The 27,182-nt window shown below is 43.4% G+C and overlaps 1 protein-coding gene across 1 annotated transcript; it reads right to left on the reverse strand.

The window, feature by feature from the left end:
• Positions 1-5,045: 5,045 nt before the first annotated feature.
• On the reverse strand, positions 5,046-25,851 carry LOC119793605 (putative protein FAM47C). The gene is made up of 2 exons (XM_038300805.1): positions 25,617-25,851; positions 5,046-8,410 (listed from the first exon to the last, which is right to left on the reverse strand). The coding sequence occupies exons 1-2, from the start codon at positions 25,774-25,776 to the stop codon at positions 5,412-5,414; spliced, it is 3,159 nt and encodes a 1,052-aa protein (XP_038156733.1). The 5' UTR covers positions 25,777-25,851; the 3' UTR covers positions 5,046-5,411.
• Between the last annotated feature and the right edge of the window lie 1,331 nt (positions 25,852-27,182).

Below are 27,182 nucleotides of genomic sequence, written 5' to 3' on the forward strand. Positions count from 1 at the left end.
GTGGAGGTCAGCGGGTCACAAAGCTCTGCCATGGTCCGGATGGTTAATGATGAGACTCTCTACAATTATGAAGACATCTGTGAAGTTAAGCATGAGGGCGGCAACGTGAGGAACCAAACATGGATCCAAGGTATGAAAAGCAGAAGATAAGTTGAGCAGAGATTCAGCTTCAGATGAAGACTGGAACATTTCACACTATGATTGAGTTGTTGGACTTCTTTGTCTTCCAGATCCTTCCACTCCTCCACCAGCAGAGAAACTCAGGAGTCAAGAGAAAAAGTTCACTTTTATTTCACAGATCACTGAATTGTTGAGCTCAGGTCCAGGAGGTGAGGTCTGAGAACAGGAGGTCAGGAACAAAACTGAAGAGAGGAAGATGATGGTGAGTCAAAGGAAGGATTGATGTGGAGTTAATCTTGTCAGAGGAAGTGAGCTTAGTGGAGAAAATGGCACCAAGGAAGAATGGTTGGATCCAAATGATCAGGTGTGTGCAGAGGCAGCAGAGTCTCAATCCAATAGCGCCCTCTAGTGGCCACCAACTGCTAGAAGAAAGAAAAAACAACCAAACACAAACTAACCTGGATCTTAACAAGGAGGTTCTGTTTTTGTCAGCGTTTGTTTGTCCGTCTGTCTGTTAGCAATAGAACTCAGATAGTTCTGGATGGATTTGGATCAAATGTTCAGACCAGGTGTGAATTAGGACAAAGAACAGAAGATTAGATTCTGGTGCTGATGTGAACCATCCTCTGGATTTGGTGGAGGTCTGAGCTCTCTGTCTGCTTTTATAGTTGCAGTTAATTTCTTCTTGTTTTTCTATAGTTAATAAACTTTAAATAATGAGTGCTGCAGGTTTTCATTATTCACTCAGTAATATTTCACTCAACAATATCCTTCTTGTGTAAATATAAATAATGTAAATATAATTAAATAGAAATAAACATATTCTCCAACATCAAGATGTTTCTTATTAATAGAAAGTAAAAAGCCTCAGTCCCCCTGTGAACATCCAGGGGCAGGACATAGTGACTGTGGAGAGTTTCAGACACCTGGGTGTTCACCTCAACAATAAACTGAACTGGACCCATAACACCGACGCCCTGCAGAAGAAGGGCCAGAGCCGCCTCCACCTCCTGAGGAGACTGAGGTCCTTTGGAGTGAGCCAGCCTCTGCTTCAGACCTCCTATGACTCTGTGGTAGCCTCAGCTCTCCTCTACACTGTCGTCTGCTGGGCCCCTGGCAGCACAGAGCGGGACAGGAAGAAACTGAACAAGCTGGTCAGGAGGGCCACTTCTGTCCTGGGCTGCGCTCTGGACTCTGTGGAGGAGGTGGCTGAGAGGAGGGTGCTGGTGAAGCTCCCATCCATCATGGACACCACCTTCCACCCTCTGCAGCAGACTGTAGAGGAGCTGAGCAGCTCCTTTAGTGGCAGACTTAGACACCCCGTGGAAGAAGGAGCATCACAGCAGGTCGTTCATCCCTGCTGCCATCAGACTCTACAATACCACTGAGAAATAAGCTTCTATAATAACTACTGTGAAATAACTCTGTACAATAAGAGCCTGAATTTATTTACTAAAACCTGCAACTAGAGTCACTTTGCACTGTTTACACTTTATCACAATACTAAAAACAATTAATACCAATATACTGTATTTATACTGCAACAGATCATACCTCAATGTTTATAAAATCATTTTATTGCAAATAGAACGCCTCAAATCCAAATCTTTATTTATTACCTATTCATTGTTTATATATTTTTGTTTGTTTTAGCCTGACTTTGTACAATTACATCTTTGATTCACCTTTTCCTTCTTTTGCACCTCCTGTTGTTTATTAGAGCTGCTTTAAAAAGTGATTTTCTCCTTTGTGAGATCAATAAAGTCCTATCTTATCTCTCTTCCCTTCAAATGTATTTAAACCAGCTGAACATTCCTTCCTGCTATGCCTTCTATGGCCACCAGGTGGCAGGAGATCATTGAAAATGTAGGTCTTCATTAGGATATTAGAAAAACAAATATCATTCAAGTCCTGTTTGGTTTATGTTTTTTGGGTGAAGTAAAGAAGATAAGTTAGTTCTCTCTGTTAATCATTTTATTTATATACATATTAGACAAAACCTGCTGAGTAACACTTCAAATCATTGATTAATAGTAATTAATTGAATAGAGGTTTTTTAAATGTGAGACATGTGGCCTAAGTTATTCAATTCACCTTCAATTTATTTATATAGTGCCAATTCACCACGTCATCCATTCAAATTGATTCAAAGTTTTATATCTAAGGATAACCAGTTGATTGAATGGACTCACTGACTCAAAGGCAATCCCTCACACTAAGCATGCTTGTAGCGACAGTGGAGAGGAAAAACTTCCTTTTAACAGGAAGGAACCTCCAGCAGAACCAGGCTCAGTGTGAGCAGCCATCTGCCGAGGCCGACTGGGGTTCAAGGAGACAGAAGCAGAGATAGAAAAAGCAGCTGTAAAAGGCGGCCCCGTCCAGGAAACACACAGCCAGGCAGACGAGCTCCGAGTCAGCTCCCATCTCAGAGGATGAAGAGAGCACATCCAGCCAGTCACAGTCAGAGAAAAAGGAGAAAAAGGATCTACAGCATCTATAAACAAAGGTGTTGATGGAAGCAGCACAGCTGATATTTCTCTCCAGGATGGAGTCACAGCCAAACAGGAACAGACCAGATGAAGCTACTATGAGAAAAAGCAGAGAGAGCAGAACGTTAGAGATTGAACTAACAGATTCTGCAGAGTGGGAGAACAGAGATAGAATGAAACAGAATGATGAAATAGGGGTCCCTATGTCCTCCAGAGGTCTAAGACTATAGCAGCATAACTATAGAGATAGCTCAGGATAACCTGAGCCACTCTAACTACAAGCTTTATCAAAAAGGAAAGTTTTAAGCCTAGCCTTAAAAGTAGACAGGGTGTCTGCCTCACAGACTAAAACTGGTAGTTGGTTCCACAGGAGAGGAGCCTGATAACTAAAACATCTGCCTCCCATTCTACTTTTAGAAATTCTAGGAACCACTAGTAAACCTGCAGATTGAGAGCGAAGTGCTCTGTTAGGAACATAAGGAACAATCAGATCTCTGATATCAGATGGAGCTTGGCCATTTAAGGCTTTATATGTGAGAAGGAGGATTTTAAATTCTATTCTGGATTTAACAGGAAGCCAATGAAGAGAAGCCAGGATAGGAGAGATATGATCTCTCTTTTTCATTTTCATCAGAACTCTGGCTGCAGCATTTTGGATCAGCTGAAGGCTTTTAACTACAGTTTGTGGACTTCCTGATAGTAAAGAATTACAATAGTCCAGCCTTGAAGTTACAAATGCATGGACTAGTTTCTCAGCATCAATCCTGGACAGGAGATTTCTAATTTTTTGCAATATTCCGCCCCTGTGCTTGCTGTTTGATTTAAAGGAACATACATTTCCCTGTATTTTTTTTTCTTTTCTCCACTAATGTTCAATCAGTAGTTCTCCTCCACAAGCTCCTGTTTTATTGATCATCCACAGGATATTTTGCAACAAAAAGTACATTTTCATTTCAGATTGGTTGGTTAAAGAACCCTTAATGGAAATTTCTTAGATTAATAAACATCATCTGAGATCAAATAAAATATGCAAAGAGTCCCTCAGCCCATAAATTCAGTTAATCAAGATCAGATGCTTAAATTCATCACAATCCCCTTACCTTTCCAACGGAAATAGAAATATTTATGACAAACATAATAAATGTACAGTTTGATCATTAATCTGTCAGAAAAACCTCTTACATTCAATTATTAGGAATAAGGACCTTATATAGAAAAATACCACATTTAGTAAGTTATCCTCAATAATTCATAATTCATTAGACATTTCATCCCAGTGCTGTGTGTCCCGAGCCCGTAACTTTATCTATGACCCCTCACCCCCCCACCATGGACTGTTCTCTCTGCTGCCCTCTGGGAAGAGGCTTTGCAGCATTCAATGCAGGACAAGCAGATTCCCAAACAGCTTCTTCCCCACCGCCATCAGGTAGCTGAACTGTTGAGAAAACTCTAAATCATGTCACACCAACAACACCAAACCAAAACACTACATATTTAATGCTCTAAACTTCGAGATCAATGTTGTTTTTATCAGCAACTTTTTTCTCCCACACTGTTTACATTTGATCACTGCCGCACTTTAACAAATGGAAATGTCATAAAGCTGAACAAAGGAGCGTGCAGGTGGGGCAGTGGTAGGTGAGCACAGAACATGTCAGGGTTGTGCGGTTCGAATCCTACCTGTGGTCCTTTGCCGCATATCTCTCCCCCTCTCTCATATCCCCTTTCCTGTCAGCCTACTGTCAGAAAAACAAGCCACTAGTCCCATAAAAAAACTGTACAAAGAGAGATTTCATTATGTAAACACAAAATGACAATAAAAGTTATCTAAGTGTATTTTTCTATCCTTTCCTCATTTAAGGTGTTTTGTACGCAGCTCATATTTCTGTTTGAAATCCACTCATTTATTGTGAAAATAAGGTTAAAACAAGTCAGCTTCAGAGAACCTGAGTGGGTTACTTTGTGGTCATTTGTTACTTTGTGAGGAATTTATACGAATACATTTAAAAACACCAGTACTTAAAACTTGATTAAAACTTGAAACTTGACATAATAGAAATGATTTCTGCGTTATTTCAGTTGAAAGGGGAAGCAAAGTGTTCTCTTGACATCTATAATGTTTTCATAAGTTCATTTTAAGTAACAACTGCCTTTGTTTTGAGGTTGTTTTACCTATTTTCTAACCGCCTATTAATTCAACATCCAAGACGACTAAATCAAAGTAAATATAGCATCTAATTGAGTGAAGTCCAGTTCAAAACTTCTATGTAGAGGTAGATGGATTCTAAAAAGATTCAAACCTAAAACTAGACTCCAGTCGTTGTAGTGCAGGTTGTTTCACCCTTCATTCTAAAAGCTTCCTCAACTTTTCTAAGGACCAAAATGATCCTACTTTGGATAGAAGAGGAGTGAAGAAAGACACACATAGTTGTCTTTTATCATTTTTATTTTGAACTCAACAACAGATTAGATTGAATGATCTAAATGACTTATTATAAACTCTGATCCTGTGAAGATCAGCCACTGAATCAAACTATAAAAATACAGCATTGTATAACAACAAAACCAACATGATAAAAACCCTCCAGTCCAGAAGATGACGTCCCAACAGAAAACTTGAGGTCAGAACTTTAACAACCAATCAGAGCTCTGAACGGAGCTGATGGAGTCCCTGGATGGAAACTAACAAACAAAACATTAAACAAAAGCCTTTTGTTAATACAGAAACATGAGAAAACTATTCTTAACATGTGACAGGAATGTGGTTTCACTCAGGATGGAACAGAGCAGAAAAACCTCCATCTAAGGCTGAACTTTTCCCCGACAGCATCTCCGTTTCTCATGAGCTTTCACCCCCCTCCCTGTGGGAAAGCTTTTCTCACATGTCTGACATGGGTGGAGCTTCCCAGCTGTTCTCAGGTGGGCGGCGGCTCCTCCTTTATCATGGGAACCTGAGTGAGTTACTTGGTTTAGAAGCTCGTTTCTCTGAATAAACTTTTCCCCACACCTTTTACAGGAGATGAGTTTCTTTCCTTTGTGCCTTTTCATATTGGCTTTCTTGCCTGAGCGAAAACAAAACCTTTTCTTACAGAGCCGACAGCAGAACGGTTTCACGCGTCTTCTCTGGTGGATTTTCATGTGACGTTTGAGTGAAGGAGGGCTGCTGAAATGTTTCCAACAAGTTTCACAGACGGGCTGCTCCTGGTGGAGTCGCTTATTATGGGATTTTAAAGAAGCAAGCTGAGCGAAGCCTCGTCTGCATGCGTTACAGAAGAACTTCTTCTTTCTGCTTTTGAGTGTGGTACTGTACCGAGCTTCCGGATGCTTAGTCTGGTGAGCATCCGAGTGGTCTCTCATCAGACGGGAACATTCCACTGAAAGTTCTATGCAGTGTCTGCAGACGTATGGCTTCACGCCTGGATGCTGATTCAAATCTGGAGAATTCCCCACCACGCCACACACAGAACACTTAATAAAGTCCTGAGTGTGAGATGGATCTTCCTGCTCAGTGTTTGGTTCTGCATTAAACCAGAAATGTTCCGGAAAGGTGAAGCCTTCAAGGTTTTCTACCTCCCAACGTTGAAAAGGTTCTTGTCCATAGATTTCCTGGTTCCTCCAATCAGAACCTGGGTTCAAACCCGGGTAGAACCCCTGCAGTTCAATATAACTGTGAGAATCCTCAGGAGAGTTCTGGTAGTAAAGCAGTTCAGGTTCTGCTTTGGACCAGTCATGTTCCTGACAAGTTCTGATCAATAGTTCTTCCTCCCAACTGCAGCAGAACTTCCTCAGCTCCTGTCCAATAAGTGCAGGTTCTGGTTCCTCTTGGATCATTTCAGAATCTGGACTCACACATGAGTAAAAACTTTTCAGCTCAATGAAACTCTTCTGCTCCTCAGGCAGGTTCTGAAGGTTCAGCTGCTTAGAGTCTGGTTCTGCTGTTAGCCCGTCATATTTCTGAGAGGTTCTGGTCCAAAGTTCTTCTCCTGCCCAACTTCTGTGGAGTTCCTTCTGGTCCTGACCAACAGGAGGATGTTTTGGTTCCATGGTAATCTGTCCAGGATCTGGAGTCAGAAGCTCAATAGAACTGTGCTGAGGTTCAGAAGAGTTCTGGAAGTGGAGCTTCTTAGGGTCTGGTTCCGATGGGCCGATTGGTTCTGATGGACTGATTGGTTCTGATGAACTTGTTGGTTCTGATGGACTGAAGATATTTTGACAGTAAGTCAGCGGGTCCATAAAGGTGTCGGTCTTACAGGTCGATAACAACTGATGTAGCTGCTGACCGCTTTGGGTGAGGAAGGTCAGCAGCTGTGGCTCCTCAGATCCAACCTTTGGAGGTTCTGGTTCCTGCTGTTCATCTCTAATCTGTGGAGGTTCTGGTTCCTGCTGTTCATCTCTAATCTGTGGAGGTTCTGGTTCCTGCTGTTCATCTCTAATCTGTAGAGGTTCTGGTTCCTGCTGTTCATCTCTAATCTGTAGAGGTTCTGGTTCCTGCTGTTCATCTCTAATCTGTGGAGGTTCTAGTTCCTGCTGTTCATCTCTAATCTGTGGAGGTTCTAGTTCCTGCTGTTCATCTCTAATCTGTGGAGGTTCTGGTTCCTGCTGTTCATCTCTAATCTGTGGAGGTTCTGGTTCCTGCTGTTCATCTCTAATCTGTGGAGGTTCTGGTTCCTGCTGTTCATCTCTAATCTGTGGAGGTTCTGGTTCCTGCTGTTCATCTCTAATCTGTGGAGGTTCTGGTTCCTGCTGTTCATCTCTAATCTGTGGAGGTTCTGGTTCCTGCTGTTCATCTCTAATCTGTGGAGGTTCTGGTTCCTGCTGTTCATCTCTAATCTGTGGAGGTTCTAGTTCCTGCTGTTCATCTCTAATCTGTGGAGGTTCTGGTTCCTGCTGTTCATCTCTAATCTGTGGAGGTTCTGGTTCCTGCTGTTCATCTCTAATCTGTGGAGGTTCTGGTTCCTGCTGTTCATCTCTAATCTGTGGAGGTTCTGGTTCCTGCTGTTCATCTCTAATCTGTGGAAGTTCTGGTTCCTGCTGTTCATCTCTAATCTGTAGAGGTTCTGGTTCCTGCTGTCCATCTCTAATCTGTGGAGGTTCTAGTTCCTGCTGTTCATCTCTAATCTGTGGAGGTTCTGGTTCCTGCTGTTCATCTCTAATCTGTGGAAGTTCTGGTTCCTGCTGTTCATCTCTAATCTGTAAAGGTTCTGGTTCCTGCTGTTCATCTCTAATCTGTGGAGGTTCTGGTTCCTGCTGTTCATCTCTAATCTGTGGAGGTTCTGGTTCCTGCTGTTCATCTCTAATCTGTGGAGGTTCTGGTTCCTGCTGTTCATCTCTAATCTGTGGAGGTTCTAGTTCCTGCTCTTCATCTCTAATCTGATGAGGTTCTGGTTCCTGATGTTCGTCTTTAATCTGTGGAGGTTCTGATTCCATCTGTTCATCTCTAATCTGTGGAGGTTCTAGTTCCTGCTGTTCGTCTCTGATCTGATGAGGTTCTGGTTCCTGATGTTCGTCTTTAATCTGTGGAGGTTCTGATTCCATCTGTTCGTCTTTAATCTGTGGAGGTTCTGGTTCCTGCTTTTCATCTCTAATCTGTGGAGGTTCTAGTTCCTGCTGTTCGTCTCTAATCTGATGAGGTTCTGGTTCCTGATGTTCATCTTTAATATGTGGAGGTTCTGATTCCATCTGTTCATCTCTAACCTGATGTGGTTCTGGTTCCTGATGTTCGTCTTTAATCTGTGGAGGTTCTGGTTCTGGTCGGTTCTTCTGGATCTCCTGCTCCTTACAGCTATGTTGCTTTGAGAGTTCTGGAAGGATAAAGGACAGAATCACTAGAGCTCATTAGCTTTTTAGTTCAACTATTCTCTTCATTACCCTTCATCCCTCCTCTATGCTACTAAGGTTCCAGCATTTTGCTGAAGGACAATAAACTGATTTATCTAAGGTTCCTCATCATCAGACAATTTCTAATTTTAGAATCAGTTCATTTATCTCCCTTGCTAGGTAAGAATATTTTTAGTTTCTTGTATGAACCAATCACAGCTCTTAGAATACAAACTGACACCTACCAATGGGGTCAACAACACCATTACAATCAGGTAGGAATTTCTGTGGCCTCTTTGCTCTCAGTGACTCTCTCAACGCAGGGTCTGCAACTTTGAAAAATCCAAAGGCCCATTTTTCCCCGAGTCCAGCTAAGTTCAAATGATTTAGAGCCACATATATAACTTGACCTTTAAATCAAAAACAACTTAGTATTTCAACAGATCTTCTACAGCAAATCTGTTGCAATTTCAAACAATATAAAGTTTGTTTCTGATTTTGAGTTTTTAAGATGAGGAAAAACATGAAGATTTTCATAAAGATAAAGAAAGGGTTTTCTCCTACTGGATATCATTTGATGTAAAATAAAAAAAGCCAAAATGCACGTGCTGCTTCATTTTTGATGCTTGTACAAGTTTAGTTCTGACGCGCGGCTAAAGTATCTTTGCTGGGGTGGAAAAAGTTGGTCTGATGCGCGTTGGGCGGAGCGACCCTATCCTTTCTCTACCTGTAACAATGGTGGATGAAATTGAGAGTCGCTTGGCATATTTGAATGAATAATGCTACAATCAGGCTGCAAGCACTGGAAGCAGCTAAAATAGATTTTTGCTACTTCCATATATTTGCTATTTTTATATATTTATTTTATTATAAGTTGGTAAAAAGTAGTTTTAATATGTTTTTAAGTGATAAAGTTCACCTGAAAACATCTTCTGTGCAGTCAGTTCATCCAGATTACCATCCTGACTTAATATATGGTTTCGCTGTCAGAGCCGCTCAGACCCCCGTACACCGGCGGCGTTCTGTCCCTGAAAATCCCGTTCTAGAGGCCTCTGGGCCAGTCGGCTCTTCGCTGTGTTCCGCTACCGTCCGTGGCAGCTGAAAGGCGTTTTTCATGTACATAATCCAAACTGCAGGCACCAGGATAATAAAATAGAACATATTTTGCCAGCAGGTTTCTACATTTTAAGTTAATTTAGGCGTTAATAAACTGTTTCAGAGGAGTGATCATAGCGCTCTGCATCAGCAGTGCTGCGTCTGTCTACCTGCCAGACGCGCGCTTGTGACATCATTATGTCCACCTACTGCACCTGCGGGAAACTTACGTTGTATAGATTAATTTCACACAGGAGATCACATACAAGTCGCATATATTTGGAAATGTCAACAGCAACTAAAAAAAATTGAATTTCACAAAAAAATGTTAATTGAGCATTAAGGCCTCTAGTGTGAACATAGCATTGCAACCTGAAGTGACCCAAATTCCATTTGTTTTGCACATATGCGACCTCTATCTGATCTTTTCATAGCAGTCTGAACAACAATCAGATTTTTTTCCAATGTGACCCAGGCCACTTGGCTAAGTGGTCAGGAATGCGATACGATCAGATCTTTTGAAATACGACCCCGAGTCTGCCAGGTCACTTTCATCCGACCTGTACGCCATTAATACCGGACAAAGGTCAATATTCTGCGTCTTGCTATGCAGAAGCGGTAAGAAAAACTACAAACATGGCGGTTAATGCAGAGATTAGCATTTATGTTCAACCATCTTGAAAAGATGTGTTTTTAAGGTTGGGAAAGATGGCTAGATGCGCTCCAATTCATTGTATTTTAAAATATTCTTTAAAAACTCACAACTCACCGCTCTCTCAGTGGTAAAACAGGTCAAGCTCTGTTAGTGAACTAAGCTCCCAGATTCTCCTCTAACCACTCCTTGCTCTCGTCCTTCATAGAACCAGATCGGACGCTCACCAGGATCAGGTCCGTTTCCTCAATCTCCTTGATGCTCTGGAACTGTCTCCTATCCAGTGACTCCTTACAGGAACAATCAGCCTGCCTGTCCACTCTCAATCCAACACAAGACCATCCTCTGGAAAAGGATCCAAACTCAGACTCTCTCTCTCCCTGTTTCTGTCTAAGTTGACTGAGCTCTTCTCCGTTTAACCAGGAAATAAACTGTTAAATCTGCCTCTGTGTCTGCAGTAGTCACTTGCTTAGAGTCTGGTCTAGCACCATGTCAACATGTCGATGGGTGAAAGCATGCTTCAGAGTGCTTCAGCACACTCATAACTTTTACAAACTGACCCATAACTTATCGAACGTATACCAGGGTTTTTGCCAGATTTTTGGTACATCAGTCATACACTGGCTAAAGCATCAAGGTGTGACAGGGGCTTTACCTCCAGCACAGATAGATGGCTTCTCTTCCCAGCTCCAGCACTGTCTGCGTGGGCAAGTTTCATCGATCCTCCCTGGTAATGCTTTCATCTCTGCTTTCGCCTCTAGACACTAGCTCTCCTAGCTGTCTCCCTGGCTGGCTTCTCCGATGTACCACTATCCTGCTGTTGGGATCCTCAGGCTTGCCCACCAGAGGGCGCCGAGGATCCTCTTCTGCTCTCTTTGTCTTTTCCTTAGGGCTGGAGTCACTGTCAGGTTCTGGAGATTACCCTCTGCCTCCAGCAGAGTGCGCCGTGGGTCCTCCTGAGCTGAGCCTCTCACACACCTGTGGCTGATCTACTAATCAGGAGGACCACAGTATTTAAGCTGCCTTCAGACCTGGATTCCACGCCGCAGTGTTGATCTTAGTTGGTTAGCTTCCTGAACCTTCTGCTATTGACTGAGTCTTGGTTGTTCCTAGGTCGAGACCAGATTCTAACATCTCTTATCTCTGCCTCACAGGGATCCTGCCTCTTCGTGAAAGCTCTGGATGAGCTTAACCTCCTGTCTCCTCGTGAAGCTCTGGAAGAGCTTAACCTCCTGTCCCTTCGTGAAGCTCTGGATGAGCTTAACCTCCTGTCTCCTCGTGAAGCTCTGGAAGAGCTTAACCTCCTGTCCCTTCGTGAAGCTCTGGTAGAGCTGTCTCCCTGGCAACCTGTCTCCGGTCTGCAGCTCTGGGAGAGCTGTATCACAGGAAACCAGTCTCAAGCCTGAAGCTCTTGGAAAACCTAACCTGCTAAGCTGCCCTGGTGAGCCAACCCGAAGATTCCCACATGGTTGAAACCTGACGACCCCTATGTGGAGTTTCCCTAGAGGTTCCCATGTGGATTTCCCGTGTCTTCCCTGTTGTTCTCTGAGTTGAGCTGGAAGCTCAGATCCTCCCAAAGATTCCTACGTGGTTGAAACCTGACGACCCCTATGTGGAGTTTCCCTAGAGGTTCCCATGTGGATTTCCCGTGTCTTCCCTGTTGTTCTCTGAGTTGAGCTGGAAGCTCAGATCTTAGTTAGCTTTGCTAAGCTAACAGCTAGAGGCTTAGCCCCTCATGAACTCTGAAACCAACCATCTCCATTTCCCTGCTCGGACCCCAGTGAACCAGCCCCCCCCCGGACTGAACTGTACCTGTTCATTTCATTGTGCTTGTGCCTTAAATAAACTCTTTGGACTTTTACCAGTGCCTCCGTGTGTGTTCTGTATCTTGGGCTTACTCTCTGTGACACCCATCATGACAGAACACTGCGGCCAAACACAAAGCCCAGCAGATCACCTCCGTCGTAGCTCTGAGAAACAGGACGCTCCTACTCCTGATCACACTCTGTCCCTCCGTGAGTTAAAATCCCCGTTTGACTCAAAAAAAAACACTTGTTTCAAGATCCCACAAGCTTCGTGGGAATCACAAGATGGCGCCAGTTCAACTTCCGGTTCCGGATTCGTCACTTCCGGAATTCCGTCCGTCACCTCCGAGTCAAGATGATAACCCTCCTTTCTGGTCTGAACTAATCCCATCGTTTTCGTCACCCGGTCCTCCTCTACCTGAGAGATTTTCTGGCGACCCAAGTAAGTTCAAGGGATTTTTATTTCAGTGTCGGTTATTTTTGGTTTTCACGCTTCTAATTTTCGTTCTGATAAGGATAGGTTAGCCTTTATTATTTCCTTTCTGTCTGGTGAAGCCCTCGAATGGGCGGTGACCAAATTTCAGCTTAAAACCAGAACAAACTGCACATATGAAAGATTCATCCGAGAGTTAGAAAAAACCTTTACTCAGTCCTCTAGTTTCTCCGTTTCTAGTTGCCTTCTGAATTCTAAACAGGGTAATAGGTCCATAGCTGAATTTTCTTCTGAGTTTCTGAGTAGAGCAGCCGTTTCCGGGTGGAACGAGTCTGCACTCAAGTCAGCTTTCCTCGTAGCTTTAAATGAATCTGTCAGAACCGAGCTTTCCTTTTACGTCGAGCCACCTAGCCTCGAAGACCTCATTGAACTAGCCATAGGATTAGATCTAGCATCTCAAACCAGTTTCAACTCCTCTCCGCACCGGTTTAGCCTTAGTTCGCATGTTCTTGATCACCATTTAAGTCCATCCGTTAAGAACCTCAAAATTAGTCCACCAGTTTTTCGTCCATCAGTCAGTGTTCCACGCCAGCCAAATTCTGATCCTGAACTAGTAGTTAACCCGGATAGTTTCAAACCTGACCCCGTGCCTGATCCCTTAGCTTCCGATCATGTTATTCATTCAGGTACCCTCACGTTTCAACCGGTTCATTTATCGCAAGATCCAATCAGTGAACCCGTCAGTTTAACTTCTAAGACCCACCGATGTAAGAGACGCCGTCGCCGTAAGCATGCTCCGAGCCGGCTAGAGACCCCTGAGTTAGCCCTGTGCCGTCCAGTGACTCCAGAGTTAGCCCTGTGCCGTCCAGTGACTCCAGAGTTGGCCCTGTGCCGTCCAGTGACTCCAGAGTTAGCCCTGTGCCGTCCAGTGACTCCAGAGTTGGCCCTGTGCCGTCCAGAGACCCCTGAGCCTACACTGTGCCGTCCAGAGACCCTTGAGCATGCATTTAAGAGAACTTCAGAACATTTTGTTGGTGAAAGTGTGCCTCCAAGAGTCCCTCAGCGAAGGCCTCTTTTCACCAGGGACCCTCCGCCGACGCCCCAAGCCACCTCAGAGACTGAACTTGAGCCTCCATGGGTGATCCCTTCGTTTCCTGAGGTGGAACCCCAGTCGGTGGTCCCACCTGCTCCTGAGGCTGTACCGCAATCTGTGGTCCCTCCTGCTCCTGAGGTTGAACCACAGTCGGTGGTGTCACCTGCTCCTGAGACGGATCCACGGTCGGTGGGTTCACATGTTCCTGAGTTGGAGCCACTGTCGTTGGTCTCCCTTGTTCCTGACCGGGAGCCGCAATCGGCGGGCTCCCCTGTTCCTGACAGGGAGCCGCAATCGGCGGGCTCCCCTGTTCCTGACCGGGAGCCGCAATCGGCGGGCTCCCCTGTTCCTGACCGGGAGCCGCAATCGGCGGGCTCCCCTGTTCCTGACCGGGAGCCGCAATCGGCGGCTTCCTCAGAGCCTCCTCCAGAGCCACAGCTGGCGGCTTCCTCAGAGCCTCCTCCAGAGCCGCAGCCGGCGGTCTCCTCAGAGCCTCCTCCTGAGCCGCAGTCGGCGGCTGTTTCTGAGACTATTCCTGAGCTGCCGAGGAGGGGACGGGGTACCCCGTGGGGGTACCTGCTGAAGCTTGGGCGTCATCCTCCTGATAAGCTGCTTCGCCTCCGGCCCCGCGGCAGACCTCCTGAGCGTCAGCTTCGCCTCTGGCCCCGCGGCAGACCTCCAGAGCGTCAGCTTCACCTCCGGCCCCGTGGCGGACCCCCAGAGCGTCAGCTTCGCCTCCGGTCCCGCGGCAGACCCCCGGAGCATCATCTTCACCGTCGACCCCGTGGCAGACCCCCAGAGTGTCAGCGTCGCCTTCGACCCCGCTGCCGGCCACCTAAGACTCTGCTCCGTTGCCGGATCGTAGGCCGGTCTCCTGAACCTCAACCGTGTCTCCGGCCCAGCGGTGGTCCCCCTAAGACGCTGCTCCACCTTCATCTCAACGGTCGACCCCCTGAGCAGCAACTACGCCTCCGCCGTCAGCCCCACGGCAGGCCACTCGAGACTGTGTCCTGCAGCCGGCCCCACGGCAGGCCACCTGAGACTGTGTCCTGCAGCCGGCCCCACGGCAGGCCACCTGAAACTGTGTCCTGCAGCCGGCCCCACGGCAGGCCACCTGAGACTGTGTCCTGCAGCCGGCCCCACGGCAGGCCACCTGAGACTGTGTCCTGCAGCCGGCCCCACGGCAGGCCACCTGAGACTGTGTCCTGCAGCCGGCCCCACGGCAGGCCACCTGAGACTGTGTCCCTCGGCCGGCCACCTGAGACTCTGTCCCGCTGCCGGTCCCTCGGCCGGCCACCAGAGACTTTGCCCAAGAAAGTTTTTGGGTTTTCTTTTGCTGTCGTCCACCATAAGTGGATCGTTTTTCGTTCTGGACTCTGTTTTTGTTTTCTGCCCTCCTGGCCTGTTTCCCCCTTCGCCCACCCTGGGTGGGTTGTTTTTTGTTTGTTGGACCTTTTTTTCTGTTGGTTCTGGCCCTCCTCGCCCTAGTGCCCCCACTGCCCGCCCTGGGTGGGTTGTTTTTGTTTTCTGGACTCTGTTTTTTGTTGTTTCTGGCCCTCCTCACCCTAGTGCCCCCTCCGCCCGCCCTGGGTGTGTTGTGTTTTGTTTTTTGGACTTTTTTTTTTTCAGGGGGCGTCTGGAATCCGCCCTTGAGGGGGGGGCTCTGTTGGGATCCTCAGGCTTGCCCACCAGAGGGCGCCGAGGATCCTCTTCAGCTCTCTTTGTCTTTTCCTTAGGGCTGGAGTCACTGTCAGGTTCTGGAGATTACCCTCTGCCTCCAGCAGAGTGCGCCGTGGGTCCTCCTGAGCTGAGCCTCTCACACACCTGTGGCTGATCTACTAATCAGGAGGACCACAGTATTTAAGCTGCCTTCAGACCTGGATTCCACGCCACAGTGTTGATCTTAGTTGGTTAGCTTCCTGAACCTTCTGCTATTGACTGAGTCTTGGTTGTTCCTAGGTCGAGACCAGATTCTAACATCTCTTATCTCTGCCTCACAGGGATCCTGTCTCTTCGTGAAAGCTCTGGATGAGCTTAACCTCCTGCCTCTTCGTGAAAGCTCTGGATGAGCTTAACCTCCTGTCTCCTCGTAAAGCTCTGGAAGAGCTTAACCTCCTGTCCCTTCGTGAAGCTCTGGTAGAGCTGTCTCCCTGGCAACCTGTCTCCGGTCTGCAGCTCTGGGAGAGCTGTATCACAGGAAACCAGTCTCAAGCCTGAAGTTCTTGGAAAACCTAACCTGCTAAGCTGCCCTGAGCCAACCCGAAGATTCCCACATGGTTGAAACCTGACGACCCCTATGTGGAGTTTCCCTATAGGTTCCCATGTGGATTTCCCGTGTCTTCCCTGTTGTTCTCTGAGTTGAGCTGGAAGCTCAGATCCTCCCAAAGATTCCTACGTGGTTGAAACCTGACGACCCCTATGTGGAGTTTCCCTAGAGGTTCCTATGTGGATTTCCCGTGTCTTCCCTGTTGTTCTCTGAGTTGAGCTGGAAGCTCAGATCTTAGTTAGCTTTGCTAAGCTAACAGCTAGAGGCTTAGCCCCTCATGAACTCTGAAACCAACCATCTCCATTTCCCTGCTCGGACCCCAGTGAACCAGCCCCCCCCGGACTGAACTGTACCTGTTCATTTCATTGTGCTTGTGCCTTAAATAAGCTCTTTGGACTTTTACCAGTGCCTCCGTGTGTGTTCTGCATCTTGGGCTTACTCTCTGTGACACCCATCATGACACCTGCTACCGGACAGCTTTATTCTCTACCCCATCTTCAGTCTTCTGTCATCCTGTGGGAGTTATCCCATCTGTCACTGTGCTCCTCTGTTCGTCTGCAGTTAGCTTCTATGGCTAGCACCAGCCAGCTGACCCTCTGTTGTCTGGGTGATTCATCCCTCAATGACTGAGAGCATAGGCCCACACTGGGTCACAGATAGGCTGAAGTATCACTAAAAGCCACTTTCATGCAGACCTAACCCCTGGTTGTGATATTCCCCATACCAGTTCCGTGGGAATCTGGTGAACCTAGGAACGCCAACAGCGTTTTTTCTGTTTTTTTTAAGTAAAAAAACACTGCGAGTCGCTTTGTAAATTCATGTCCACCATGGTGAGGTGAAACCAATGATCTGCAAACTCTATGAAGTAGGAGGCTTTCGTAAAGAATAAATTATGAACAGATTAGTTTGTGCCCATAGGAAGACGTTACTTGGATATAACCTAACCGAATAGCTTCAGAACAGCTCCAAATGACACAATACTCATATGGGTGAGTAGAACATGATGTAATAACGTAAAATCAAGGGCGCAATGTAAAACAAAACAGCGTTCCACTTTAAATCAAACTTTGATAGGGATCATTCATTTTGCCGAAAATATAAATCACAATCATTTTCGACTAATTTTGGGATTCTTATTTCCATTACCGCTTGCAATAATTGCACACCATGTAACTTTTGGTCACAAGAGGCGCTAGATCTGTGACTTTTACTTCCTTGCAGCCACAAGCACCACAGCGGTGTGGCAGAAGTCAACAGTCAGCCGGCTAGCCTCCCATGTCTTTTGATTGGGGAGCGTGCGAGGCATCTAGGATCAGTTGGAGGGTGTGAGAAACGCTGCTGCTCCCTAGAGACCACCTCCGGGGCAGGCCGGACCGCGGCGCCGAGGACCAGCAGTGGAGCTTGGGCATCTTGGTTAGCATTTGTTTGTAGCGTGCTAGCTTTCTCTGCCCGTATTTTGCTTCAACTAAACATAGAAAATAGTAAAGATCTATGACTGCATGCTAGGAGCAAAGTGTGAACTTACCAGTCTAATAATATAGACTTTCAGTCTGCTCCAATAAACAAACTCCTTTCTAAGATGGACTCTTGTTTTTCCTCACTCATGATCACTTTCATGTTTTCTCTTTTTAGTCTCAGCAGAAGGTTTAAAGTTTTTCCTTGCCTCAGCCATGACCAGTAGTCGAGCAGGCGGAAAAATAACAAAGCAAAAGCCTTTAGCTCCATGACTATATAAGAACCTGTGGCTGTGAAACAAATGTTCTTCCAGGTCACATGACCAGGCAAAAGTCTTCTCCCAGCTTACAAAGTGGGAATTTCAAGAGGGGAGCCCCGCTCATAACATTGATGGTGTCAGGCTCTGTATATTGGTGTGAGGAATCATTTAAAAAGACTCATAGGCGTCAACCCTTTAGGTCACAAAGTCAGCGGTGCCTTTAACATGTTTCACTCCAGGGATTCAGTTTTCTGATTCCCTTTAAAGCTTGCTTGTCCAGAGTCCATAGCGGCAGAACGTTTCCGTAACCTTTGCAAGAAAATGTTCTTATTTCTATTATGAGGGCTCTGTTTGAGGACACTTGTTCATTGCACACTTTGCACTGTAAGTTTACTGCACCAACTTGTGTTTGTACTACTAGATATTATGGATGGTCCTCATTAGCGCTATTTTAATACTTTCAGATAATAAGAAGATTTTCCTGCTTCTATTGCAATTTTTATTTTTATCTTTGTATTAATGAAGTATATCCAATCAGGCATGGCTCTCCGCACTAGCTACAACTGTCTCTTCTCTTCTGTATACTGTGGCAAACTCAGTTTGATATTATCAGCACCACCTAAAGGGCTAAAGCAGGGGTCGGCAGCCCAAACTGCTCAAAGAGCCATACTGGACTAAAATAACAAAAACCAATCTTTCTGGAGCCTCAATAATGTCACTAAAGTCTGATATAAGAATCGTATGGCACCACGGGCTCTAAGTGTATCAGCCCATTATAAAAAAGGACTAATTGGGCTTAAATAAGCAGTCATGATTAAATGTTTATCCTGGAGCAAACGTCACATCATGTGACTATTCTGCTGTATGATATATTTGCTGCTTTAAGTTTAAATTCCATTTCTATATTAATGTTTTATGTTTTGCTGTCTTTTTTCCCTTAGGGATCCATGGCCCAGTAACACCCGCAGGTTTTTAAACATCCGCTGCCTGCCCAGCTCCGCGCCACGCGAAACATGTTGCAGGCTATGACACAAATCTTCCTTGACACAAATGTTTACATTTATTTATTGTTCACATTTTTACAGCATTGGAAGCATAATGAATGCTTCTTTGACCTTCTGCACACCATATTAAAACAAACAAAGCAAAAAATCTGTCTTTTTCCATTTTCATACATTTTAAAAAAGCTCCAGGGAGCCAGAAGGACGGCATTAAAGAGCCGCATGCAGCTCTGGAGCCTCGGGTTGCCGACCCCTGAGCTCGGGGAATTTAGTGTCTTAAACTTGTTAAATGTGATGTGACTAAAATTTAGTGACTCGATATTTTCATTTTACTAAACTGCAATAATAATTCAAATGAAATGAATGTAAAGTGGGTTTGCCAGCAGACAGAGGGGAAGAGAAGTCGCAGCTCGTTTCCAGATCCATGCATGAAAGTTGGGCCACAATGGATTCTGGACTAGCAAACTTTAAAGCTAAAAAAAAGCATGATCGCTGGAGGAGTGAAACAAGCTAGTAATGTTAGTGCAAAGCAAAATCTAAATAAAATTCTAATATTGATTGGAAAATAAAAATTTATTTTTTACTAAAATCATTCAGTCCTGCTGTTCTGGATATTTCTGCTGTTATTACAGATGAACAAACATCCAGAGGTTCAATAGCTACTGTACATGTTGCTGTTCATGTGTTTACTGTTCATCAGTTGATTTAAGACAATTTGTGAATAAATATACAAGTTATTGTATTTCAAATGGTGTTAATGCAAGTTTTCTTTGTTTAAAAAGCCATTTAACCGGCTGCTGCTGAATTCTTGTGTAAAACTGACACTGAAATCCTGCGTTTTTTTGTTAATCTCGCAAGATCACAAAAGGGCAGGAAAAAATAACTGACTGTTACTAAGGAAATATGCAGTGGGATTATTACTGTAAAGGTGAACCTGAAGGGTGCTGAGGAAACTGAACCAGAGTGATCTTAAAGAACTTGACTTCTTTTCATGACAAGCAGCCAATGAGGTACGTTTAGTTTGGCTTATCAGAACTAAAGCTGGTTGGACCTGTAGTCCTCATATTTTCCTTTACATTTTGGTAAAATGTATTTTCATGTCCTGTGTGTTTACTTAATGTTGTTACGGCGTCATGAGGCACGATGTCCCATGATGTTATGGTATGAGGAGGCTGTCTCTGCATGGGCTTCAATGAATAAACACCCGTTTCAAAGAATCGACCTGTCTGTGGTGTTGTGGAGAGAGCTACGTCAATGTAGATTCTGAGACTTTCTATCTTTCATTTTAGGACTGTGTCAGAGAATGTGTCCAACAAGCTAAGGCTGATCCACCTTGCTGGCAGCATCGTTGCTAGGCAACAGCAATATATTGTTTTAATAGTACGCTTATTCCTACGGTGGCTAGCTGAGTCCAAAGATGCTTTCTGTAACCCGGTCGGACCGAGGCCGCTTTGTATTCAGACCTGAAAGGAATGGCACTAGAGTCCGTTTGGAAACGGACCAGGACCGCCTCAAAAAGTGGTTCTCAGTCAGGTTGTTTAGAGATTGCTGGTCAGCCAGGCCAGCAATTCCCTTTAAGACACTTAGACAGGTATGGGGGATTGCAGGATAACGAGAGAACAACCCCCATTCCAAAGGGTGGACCCGTTTGTCCGTTTCAATCTGCATGTTTTCAAAACAAAAACAAGGTTTTGTTGGGCTACTGTATAAAACCTCCAACTAAACGCTATTTCTGACATTTTAAATTTAAAAAGCTTCCTGGATGGGAAGAGAAACGTCTTCAAACTTTAAAAACAAAGTCCAGTGGATTGTTTTAAATGTTTTGTTTTTTTGGCATGCTGGTCTGGACCAAAGTGGGAGACGAACTCTGGTGGACCAAACGCTGCAGGAGTGATTTCACCCTAAAACTGAGGAGCTCTGAGAGAATCTGAGCATTAAGTCTGCATGTGTCTAAAGCTTTTTGGTTATAACAACTTTGTTCATCATTCAATTAAGTAATTAAAGCTAAGCAGACTGAGAACTTATTGTAACTTGTTGTAAAACATTAAACTTAATACGGATATGTTATCATCTGGTTGTGCAACTTTTGGTGAAGCAGCTGGATTTTTGATGTTGCTTCTGATGCTGAACTGGTCGGCCACTTCTGGTTTAGAGCAAAGATGTCAAAGTTAGCATCTGATCCTGTGTTTGACCAAAGGGCTTTCTGCTCCGTTAGGCTCTATTTGCTCTGGTTAGAAACCTTAGAGCAATAGAAATCTTACAAACCATGGTAAACAATATCTAGAAAGGTTTTTGATGCACAAATAAACGCTATAAAAAACATTTGAGTTTTCAGAGATGGAATCATTTCTTAGTATTTAATAATCCAGTTTAAGTTTGATTCTAAATTTTGATCCAGAGCTAATTTATGTTGGTACAAAGTGAATCTTGGGAAAAGAAATAAAAAGTGCATTTTTTCCTGTAACTTATGGCTTCAATAGTTATCAAAATACTGCTGGAAACTACATAGATTGTCACACCTTGCTGATTTATCCAGCGTATGCCTGACGTCCCAGAATCTCCTAAAACGCTGGCATACGCTGAACTTTCTATGTATTCTTTTCAATTTTGGGCGTATGCATAGAGTATTCATAACGAGTCCAGAACTAATGTCCAACGAGCGCATAACACACGGCAGCGTAACGCCCATGAAATTATGCATTATGAAGCATCAGTTAAAGCTGCTCCCCTCAGGAGGCGCCCAGCCTGCATAATAAGATGTCTTTGATCGCGGTATTAAACTAGCTGCGGTTTACCGCCCGCCCAAAAACAAAAGAAAGAAGGTTTGCAGTGGCAGCAGTTTCAGCGTCATGCTAGGAAGTTTGTTGGTGGTGATGGTGAACACAGGGAGGATCCATCACACTCACCTTCTGGCTCACCCTATGATGGGGATGAAGTCTGGAGGAGAACCAACGGTTTCCTCCTGTGAACCCCCTTTATACCAAAACGCTGCCAATACGCCATTATACAGTAGCTGGAAGCTAGAAACACATTCAGCGCCTGTCTGGAACACGTCAGATACGTTGATATGTGTAGATCAGTTCCTGATAAGTTACGCACAAGTTACTCAGAGGTTTGGATAAGCTAGACGCCACGACTGATGAGCAACTTGCACTCAATGTACGACAACGATCAGATAACTGACCTGGAACCAATGGCCCACGTATGGCATATGCTGACATACGTCGGACATTTTGAGCATGCTCCAAATGTATTTCTGGATGTTTGTTGACGTGCCAGCGAGCTTCAGCGTGCTCATAACTTATACAAAACGTACCAATAACTCCTCCACCCTATGCCAGCGTTTTAGCCTGATTTTTCGTACGTCAGGCAGATGCTGGTCTGAACCATCACGGTGTGACAGGAGCTTTAGTTCCTAAGATGGAAATTCTGCAGCTATTGATTATTTCACTAATTGACTGGTCTTTTTTTTTTTAGATAAAGCTGAAAAGAGATACGTAATAACAAACCCCAAAAACTAAAAAGACTTATTTTATGTTTTAGGCATTTACAATTCTTTCAAAACAACAACCCAGAAATGCCACTGGAGGGGTTCTGGATCATATTTACAAATCTAAAAGTTTTTCCTATTAAATGCAGTTAGTTTAGGGAGGTATGAATCTGCAATCCAACTGTGATAGTGACCAGAATAGGTAACTCAGGTCCGCCTCAACGCTGAGGTCTGGGCTGAAGTGAACTCTGGGCGATGCCAACAAAGACGTGATGCCAACAGTGGCATAACCAGAACATTTTCATAGGGATGGCCAGGCAGGGACCAATGTACAGAGGGGGGTCCAAAAGGTGCCAGACCCTCAGGGTCAATCTGCAGTGCTCCAATCCCTCATTTCCCAATAAAAATGAAGTAGATTTTAGTAAAAGCCTTTGCCAGTAAATAAATGTAGATATATTTAGATATCCATGCTGTCTGAACTAAAGCTGTAGAGGACGATCTTTCAGATTCTATCAGCTTTGAATTCTTTGTGGAATTTGTGGAAAATAATTCAGACTATGTCATGGCATGTCTTGGCACTGATGGTTGGCTTTTTCATCTGCTTCTGCTCATTAGTTTAATTGGCCCGGCGGCTGATCAACGCTGATCGTTTCCACCTGTTTCCATCAGCTATCTATGTTGTTTGGCTGCCTACCATCAGTGCCAGATTATTCAAGCTGTTTTTGTGAGAGTAACTTTAGTCTTCAAGTGTTTTTAATTCTGATTCTGACCTGTTTTCTGCCTCTGGATATTGCTGTTTTTGCCTTGTCCATGTCTGCTCTGTCAGTTGGGTTTTTGGCTCTCTGATCTTCTGGTCTGTCATCCTGGTTCCGATTGTACTTCGGCTCTGGAAATTCCCTCACGGATATTGTTGCATCCTTGTTTCCGGCTGGCGCCAACTCATCATCGCCCTGAGCTCTGAAGCGCAAGCGGTGGACAACCCCAAGATTCCTCCTCTCCCTCGGGGATGGGACTGAACTCTTAACCAGAGAATCCAGTTATCCGCACAGCTGACGTCTAGCCGCTCGCTTCACTTTAAATTAGAGTTTGTTTGAAAACCTTCCTGATCTGTCTGCCTGAATATTGGCTCCAAGGTCATTACAGACTATACTTTTATCATGAATTGTTCTGAATATGAAGGCCATTTATATAAACTAATACCTACATTACATGGATTCAGTTGTTATTTATCTAAAATGACATGAAGAATCTTAGATGACTGCAGATACACATAACTTTCTGTTTTCTCCCACAAAATGTTGGCAAAAGATCATGAATTCTGTATTTATCATCTCTAATGTTAGCATTATTTGATTTGAGTGATTAACTTTGTTGTCACTTTATTGTTAATAAATAAACAAGAATAAAAATTAGTTTCAACTTTCCAGTTGAGAGTATGACTGCAGCCACCCTCTGTTTAGAGGGGAAGAAGCTGTGAAATATGTCCACATGGGATCAGCTGGTAGGGGAGGAAGGGTGGCCAATGATTGGCTAAGTGTGGCCACGCCCACCCCTGGCCCCCCATTTAGCTCCGCCCCTGGATGCCAGGCGGCTCCAAAAGCTTGAATGGGCTCTATGCACAACTCCACTACATCCCAAACTGAAGGCAGCTCTTTTGTTTCCTGTCTTTCATCACTGGATCAGCTGATGAATCCAGGTGTGTCTGTCCGTGGTTACTGAGGTCAGACACACCTGGAATTCATCAGTTAATCCAGTAGAAAAAGAAAGGAAACAAAAGAGCTGCCTTAAGTTCAGGAATTGGTGCAGTTGAGCATAGAGCCCATTGTACTGGAATTGCCTAATAATCCAAATGAAGTCATTGGTATCTTGCTGGATACTTGCTGGACATTAGTGCACTCCAGACATCAGTTCAATTACGTCATGTCTCCGTGCTTCTCGCATGTCTTCGCCTCCTTTGATGCCTTGTATACAAAGACAGTCTCCATGGTGGTCTGCCTTGTTTGTCTTTCATTCTGAGGCCGTTGCTGAAATACACGCATCTGGCTAACTGGCCAACAGACACCAGAGCAATAACACTATACTATTATTAAAATAATAACTGCCTACTAATTTAGTCATCGATTGTTAACTGGGGTATAGAGACTCTGAAACATGCCTTTCACTGACAGAGCGACCCAGGAATTATATCAAAATTGTAAAAAAATGATCTAAATATTTTGTATTTAAGATGAAAAATAAACTATTCCTTATCTGTCGATTTGCTCTATTCTTATCTTCAGCTTCCACAGATTACATGTCAGATTAAATAATACTTATACTTCAGTGATGGTATCAAGGTGCTACTTTATTGTATCTCTTATTCTATATCCGTTGGTTGTTCTGTTCTTCTTTTTCCATCTCTTTGCAGGTGATGAAGCACACTGAAGATGTTTTACTGTTATCTCCCTTTTATCTCCTCTTTCTTTCATCTTTTCTCCTTTTTCCTGTTTTCCTTTCCTGTTCTACTTACATTACAGTGTCAATATAATCTGTAATACTCCCTGCATGAATTATAATAAAGTTATTTATATGCATAAATCAAGCGGAACACTATGGCGATAGCCGTACTGCTCCACATGTGAAAGCAGAATCTGAAATAAATAAATAAATAAATAAAACATGCCTTTAGCTGAAAAAATAATCTAAACATTTTGCATTTAAGATCTGTCAATGTTCTCTATCCAGAACTCTTTAAGTGAACATTTTTAGTTTCGTTTGGTTTCATTTAGTTAAAAGTCGTCTTTAAGGAGCCTGTGGCGAACCAAAAATGAACTGATTAATTGAATCAAAGAATGGACAGATTAATGGTTGTTACATTTTGGTGGAGAAGCACCAACCGTCTTTCTACAGCGGTTGTCGGTGCAACGCCACCGCAGGTAAGGGGTGAACAGGTGGGTGAAAAGGTTTGTTTCACTTTGACAAAGTGCTTTGTGAAAATGTTGAAGTTTTGGTTCAATTGATTCGAGTCCAGCGGACTATCAGGAGTAAAAACCACCTTAGTTTGTTTACTCCAGTTAATGACTATTTAATGACTTCATTAAGTGATAATTAGCTGCATTAAAGGATTTCAATCATTGATTAAGCTGATAAACTTCAAAACCAAACAATATTATAAGAATAAAACCATAAATAATATAAAGGCTGAAATGGCTTTAGAAAGCAGAGCTTAATGGATTAATGGTAAAACTTTCTCCTCTAACATATTAATATCTCATCTTCATTACTGAATAAATTAGGAATATATTTGATTGAAACTAAATCAAAGTTCCCTTTACTTTAATTCATCTTTTCTCCATCTTGTAGAAACTGTTTAAATAATGGCGGCTCCAAACATTGCCTCTTATTGAGCTTTAAAGCTTTTCTTTTAGAAAATGTTGACATTTACTGTTTGTAGATGAATTAGTGAAACAGTTTCTGGCCCCAAAGCAGTCCAGCCATGAAATCAGCGGAATAGCCCTTTAACCTGTTAGCTGCTGGAGCTAACAACTCAGCTGCTATTAATAGAAGAAGAAAAACCTGGATTTTCTGTCATTGCTTTACTTTCTGAGTGTGAATTAGTTCAGAAAGTAATACTTAGATGAATACTAGCCGCATTAACCTACCGATTCTGTGGAGTTTTATCTGCGGGTTCCAGCAGGTTTCCATCAGTCTGATGTCTTCCTCGTGGCGGATGATGTTTTTTTCAACCTCTGTGAAGATTTCTTCAGCAGCAGCAGTTAGTCGCTCTCGGATAAACTCCCTGAGACGCTGAACTGAAGACATTTTTACAGAAACTACTAAAGTATAATAAGTTTTAAGTCCAAACAAGCTGCTGCTGGCGCTGTTAATTTCACCTCTGCTGCTCCTCGCGCGAGTCTGAAAAAACCACGGTGATTGGTAGATTTACCGCCCCCTGCTGGAGAAAAAGGACAAACATCTAAAACTATTAAACAGCTTGGAGGCTCACATACATGCGGGGAAATGTAGGCAATATTTAAAAAGAAAAAAATGAAGCAGATTTATAAATGTAGTGTGTATATAAAGTGCAGACAGTGAGATTCCAGTCCATGAAATGGGCTGATGGTCCTGTGTGTGTATCTATGCAGGAATGGGGGGGAAATGATTATTTCTGCACACATTTTGGGAATGAATTTATTTTATGCCCAAACAAGCATTGGGTTAATTTCACTTAAACAATGAAGAGTAGAAATATACTGTAATGCTTCCCTCAGGTTTCTCTGTAAGATAGCTTCTAATTGTAAGTTTTGCGTATAAGCTACTCTGACTTTCCAAAAAAAGTTTAAAACAAACCAGTTTACTGTGTTTTCCAAGTTTAAAGTCATTTTTAACTTTTTTTCTGGAATGACCTGAATATTCACCAGCATACTCTGACTTTAAGCTAATAAAAAATTCAGCAAAGTCAGAACAACAAAAACAGGGTGTTTTTTGTTTGTTTTATACTTTATATTTGGAACCTGTGAGTCAAAAGCTGGTATAGGTTTGTTTGATGCAGCATTAGTGGTTTAAAATGAATGACTAGTTAATTACAAGCAAAGGCTTGGATTTAAACTGGTATAAATCAAGTATATTTTCACACATTGATAATGTCTCTATAATAAATATGAATTCAGAATCCTATAAAATGAATAGGAAAATATTTACAGGACACAGTTTATAGATGCATTTGTTTCTGAAATTCAACCACAAATCTATTTATATGATATGATAAATTCCCATGCCTTAAATTAAACTTGATATTTTATTATTTTAATATTTAATAAGTTGGTGTTTTCTACTTTGGGGCCGCTGCTAAAGAGAAAAGAAAAGGCTAAGGAGATGTTAGTGAAGTTAGGTATACGTCATCCTGGCTGCCCTATAGAATATGTTTAGCTAAGCTTATAGAACAACTGGATATGAAGTCAATTCAGGATTTAATATATTCATCATTTCACCTTGTTTACCAGCCTTTTTTTTTTTTTTTTTTTTTTTTTTTTTCAATCTAGGAAAAGAAAACATAACCAAAAACATAGCACATCCTGCAGGCCCAACATATTTTAAAACTGAATAATCTCATTTTGTTTAAAAAGTTGCTTTTGACAAGGAAAAAATGTATTTCAGACATCAAAAATACCTATTCAGAAAAACTAATATCTACTTTAGTCTTTTCAAACGAGGAAAACATTGTAATG

Source organism: Cyprinodon tularosa, unplaced genomic scaffold (assembly GCF_016077235.1).
Source record: "Cyprinodon tularosa strain WSP-4 unplaced genomic scaffold, ASM1607723v1 ctg1122, whole genome shotgun sequence".
In the NCBI taxonomy this organism is placed as follows: Eukaryota; Metazoa; Chordata; class Actinopteri; order Cyprinodontiformes; family Cyprinodontidae; genus Cyprinodon; species Cyprinodon tularosa.

Coding starts and splice junctions, on each gene's coding strand:
- LOC119793605 (XM_038300805.1), bottom strand. CDS start 25,776: ATGTCTTCAGTTCAGCGTCTCAGGGAGTTTATCCGAGAGCGACTAACT. Junction 8,411..25,616: donor GATAAAACTCCACAGAATCG/GTAGGTTAATGC, acceptor TTATCCTTCCAG/AACTCTCAAAGCAACATAGC.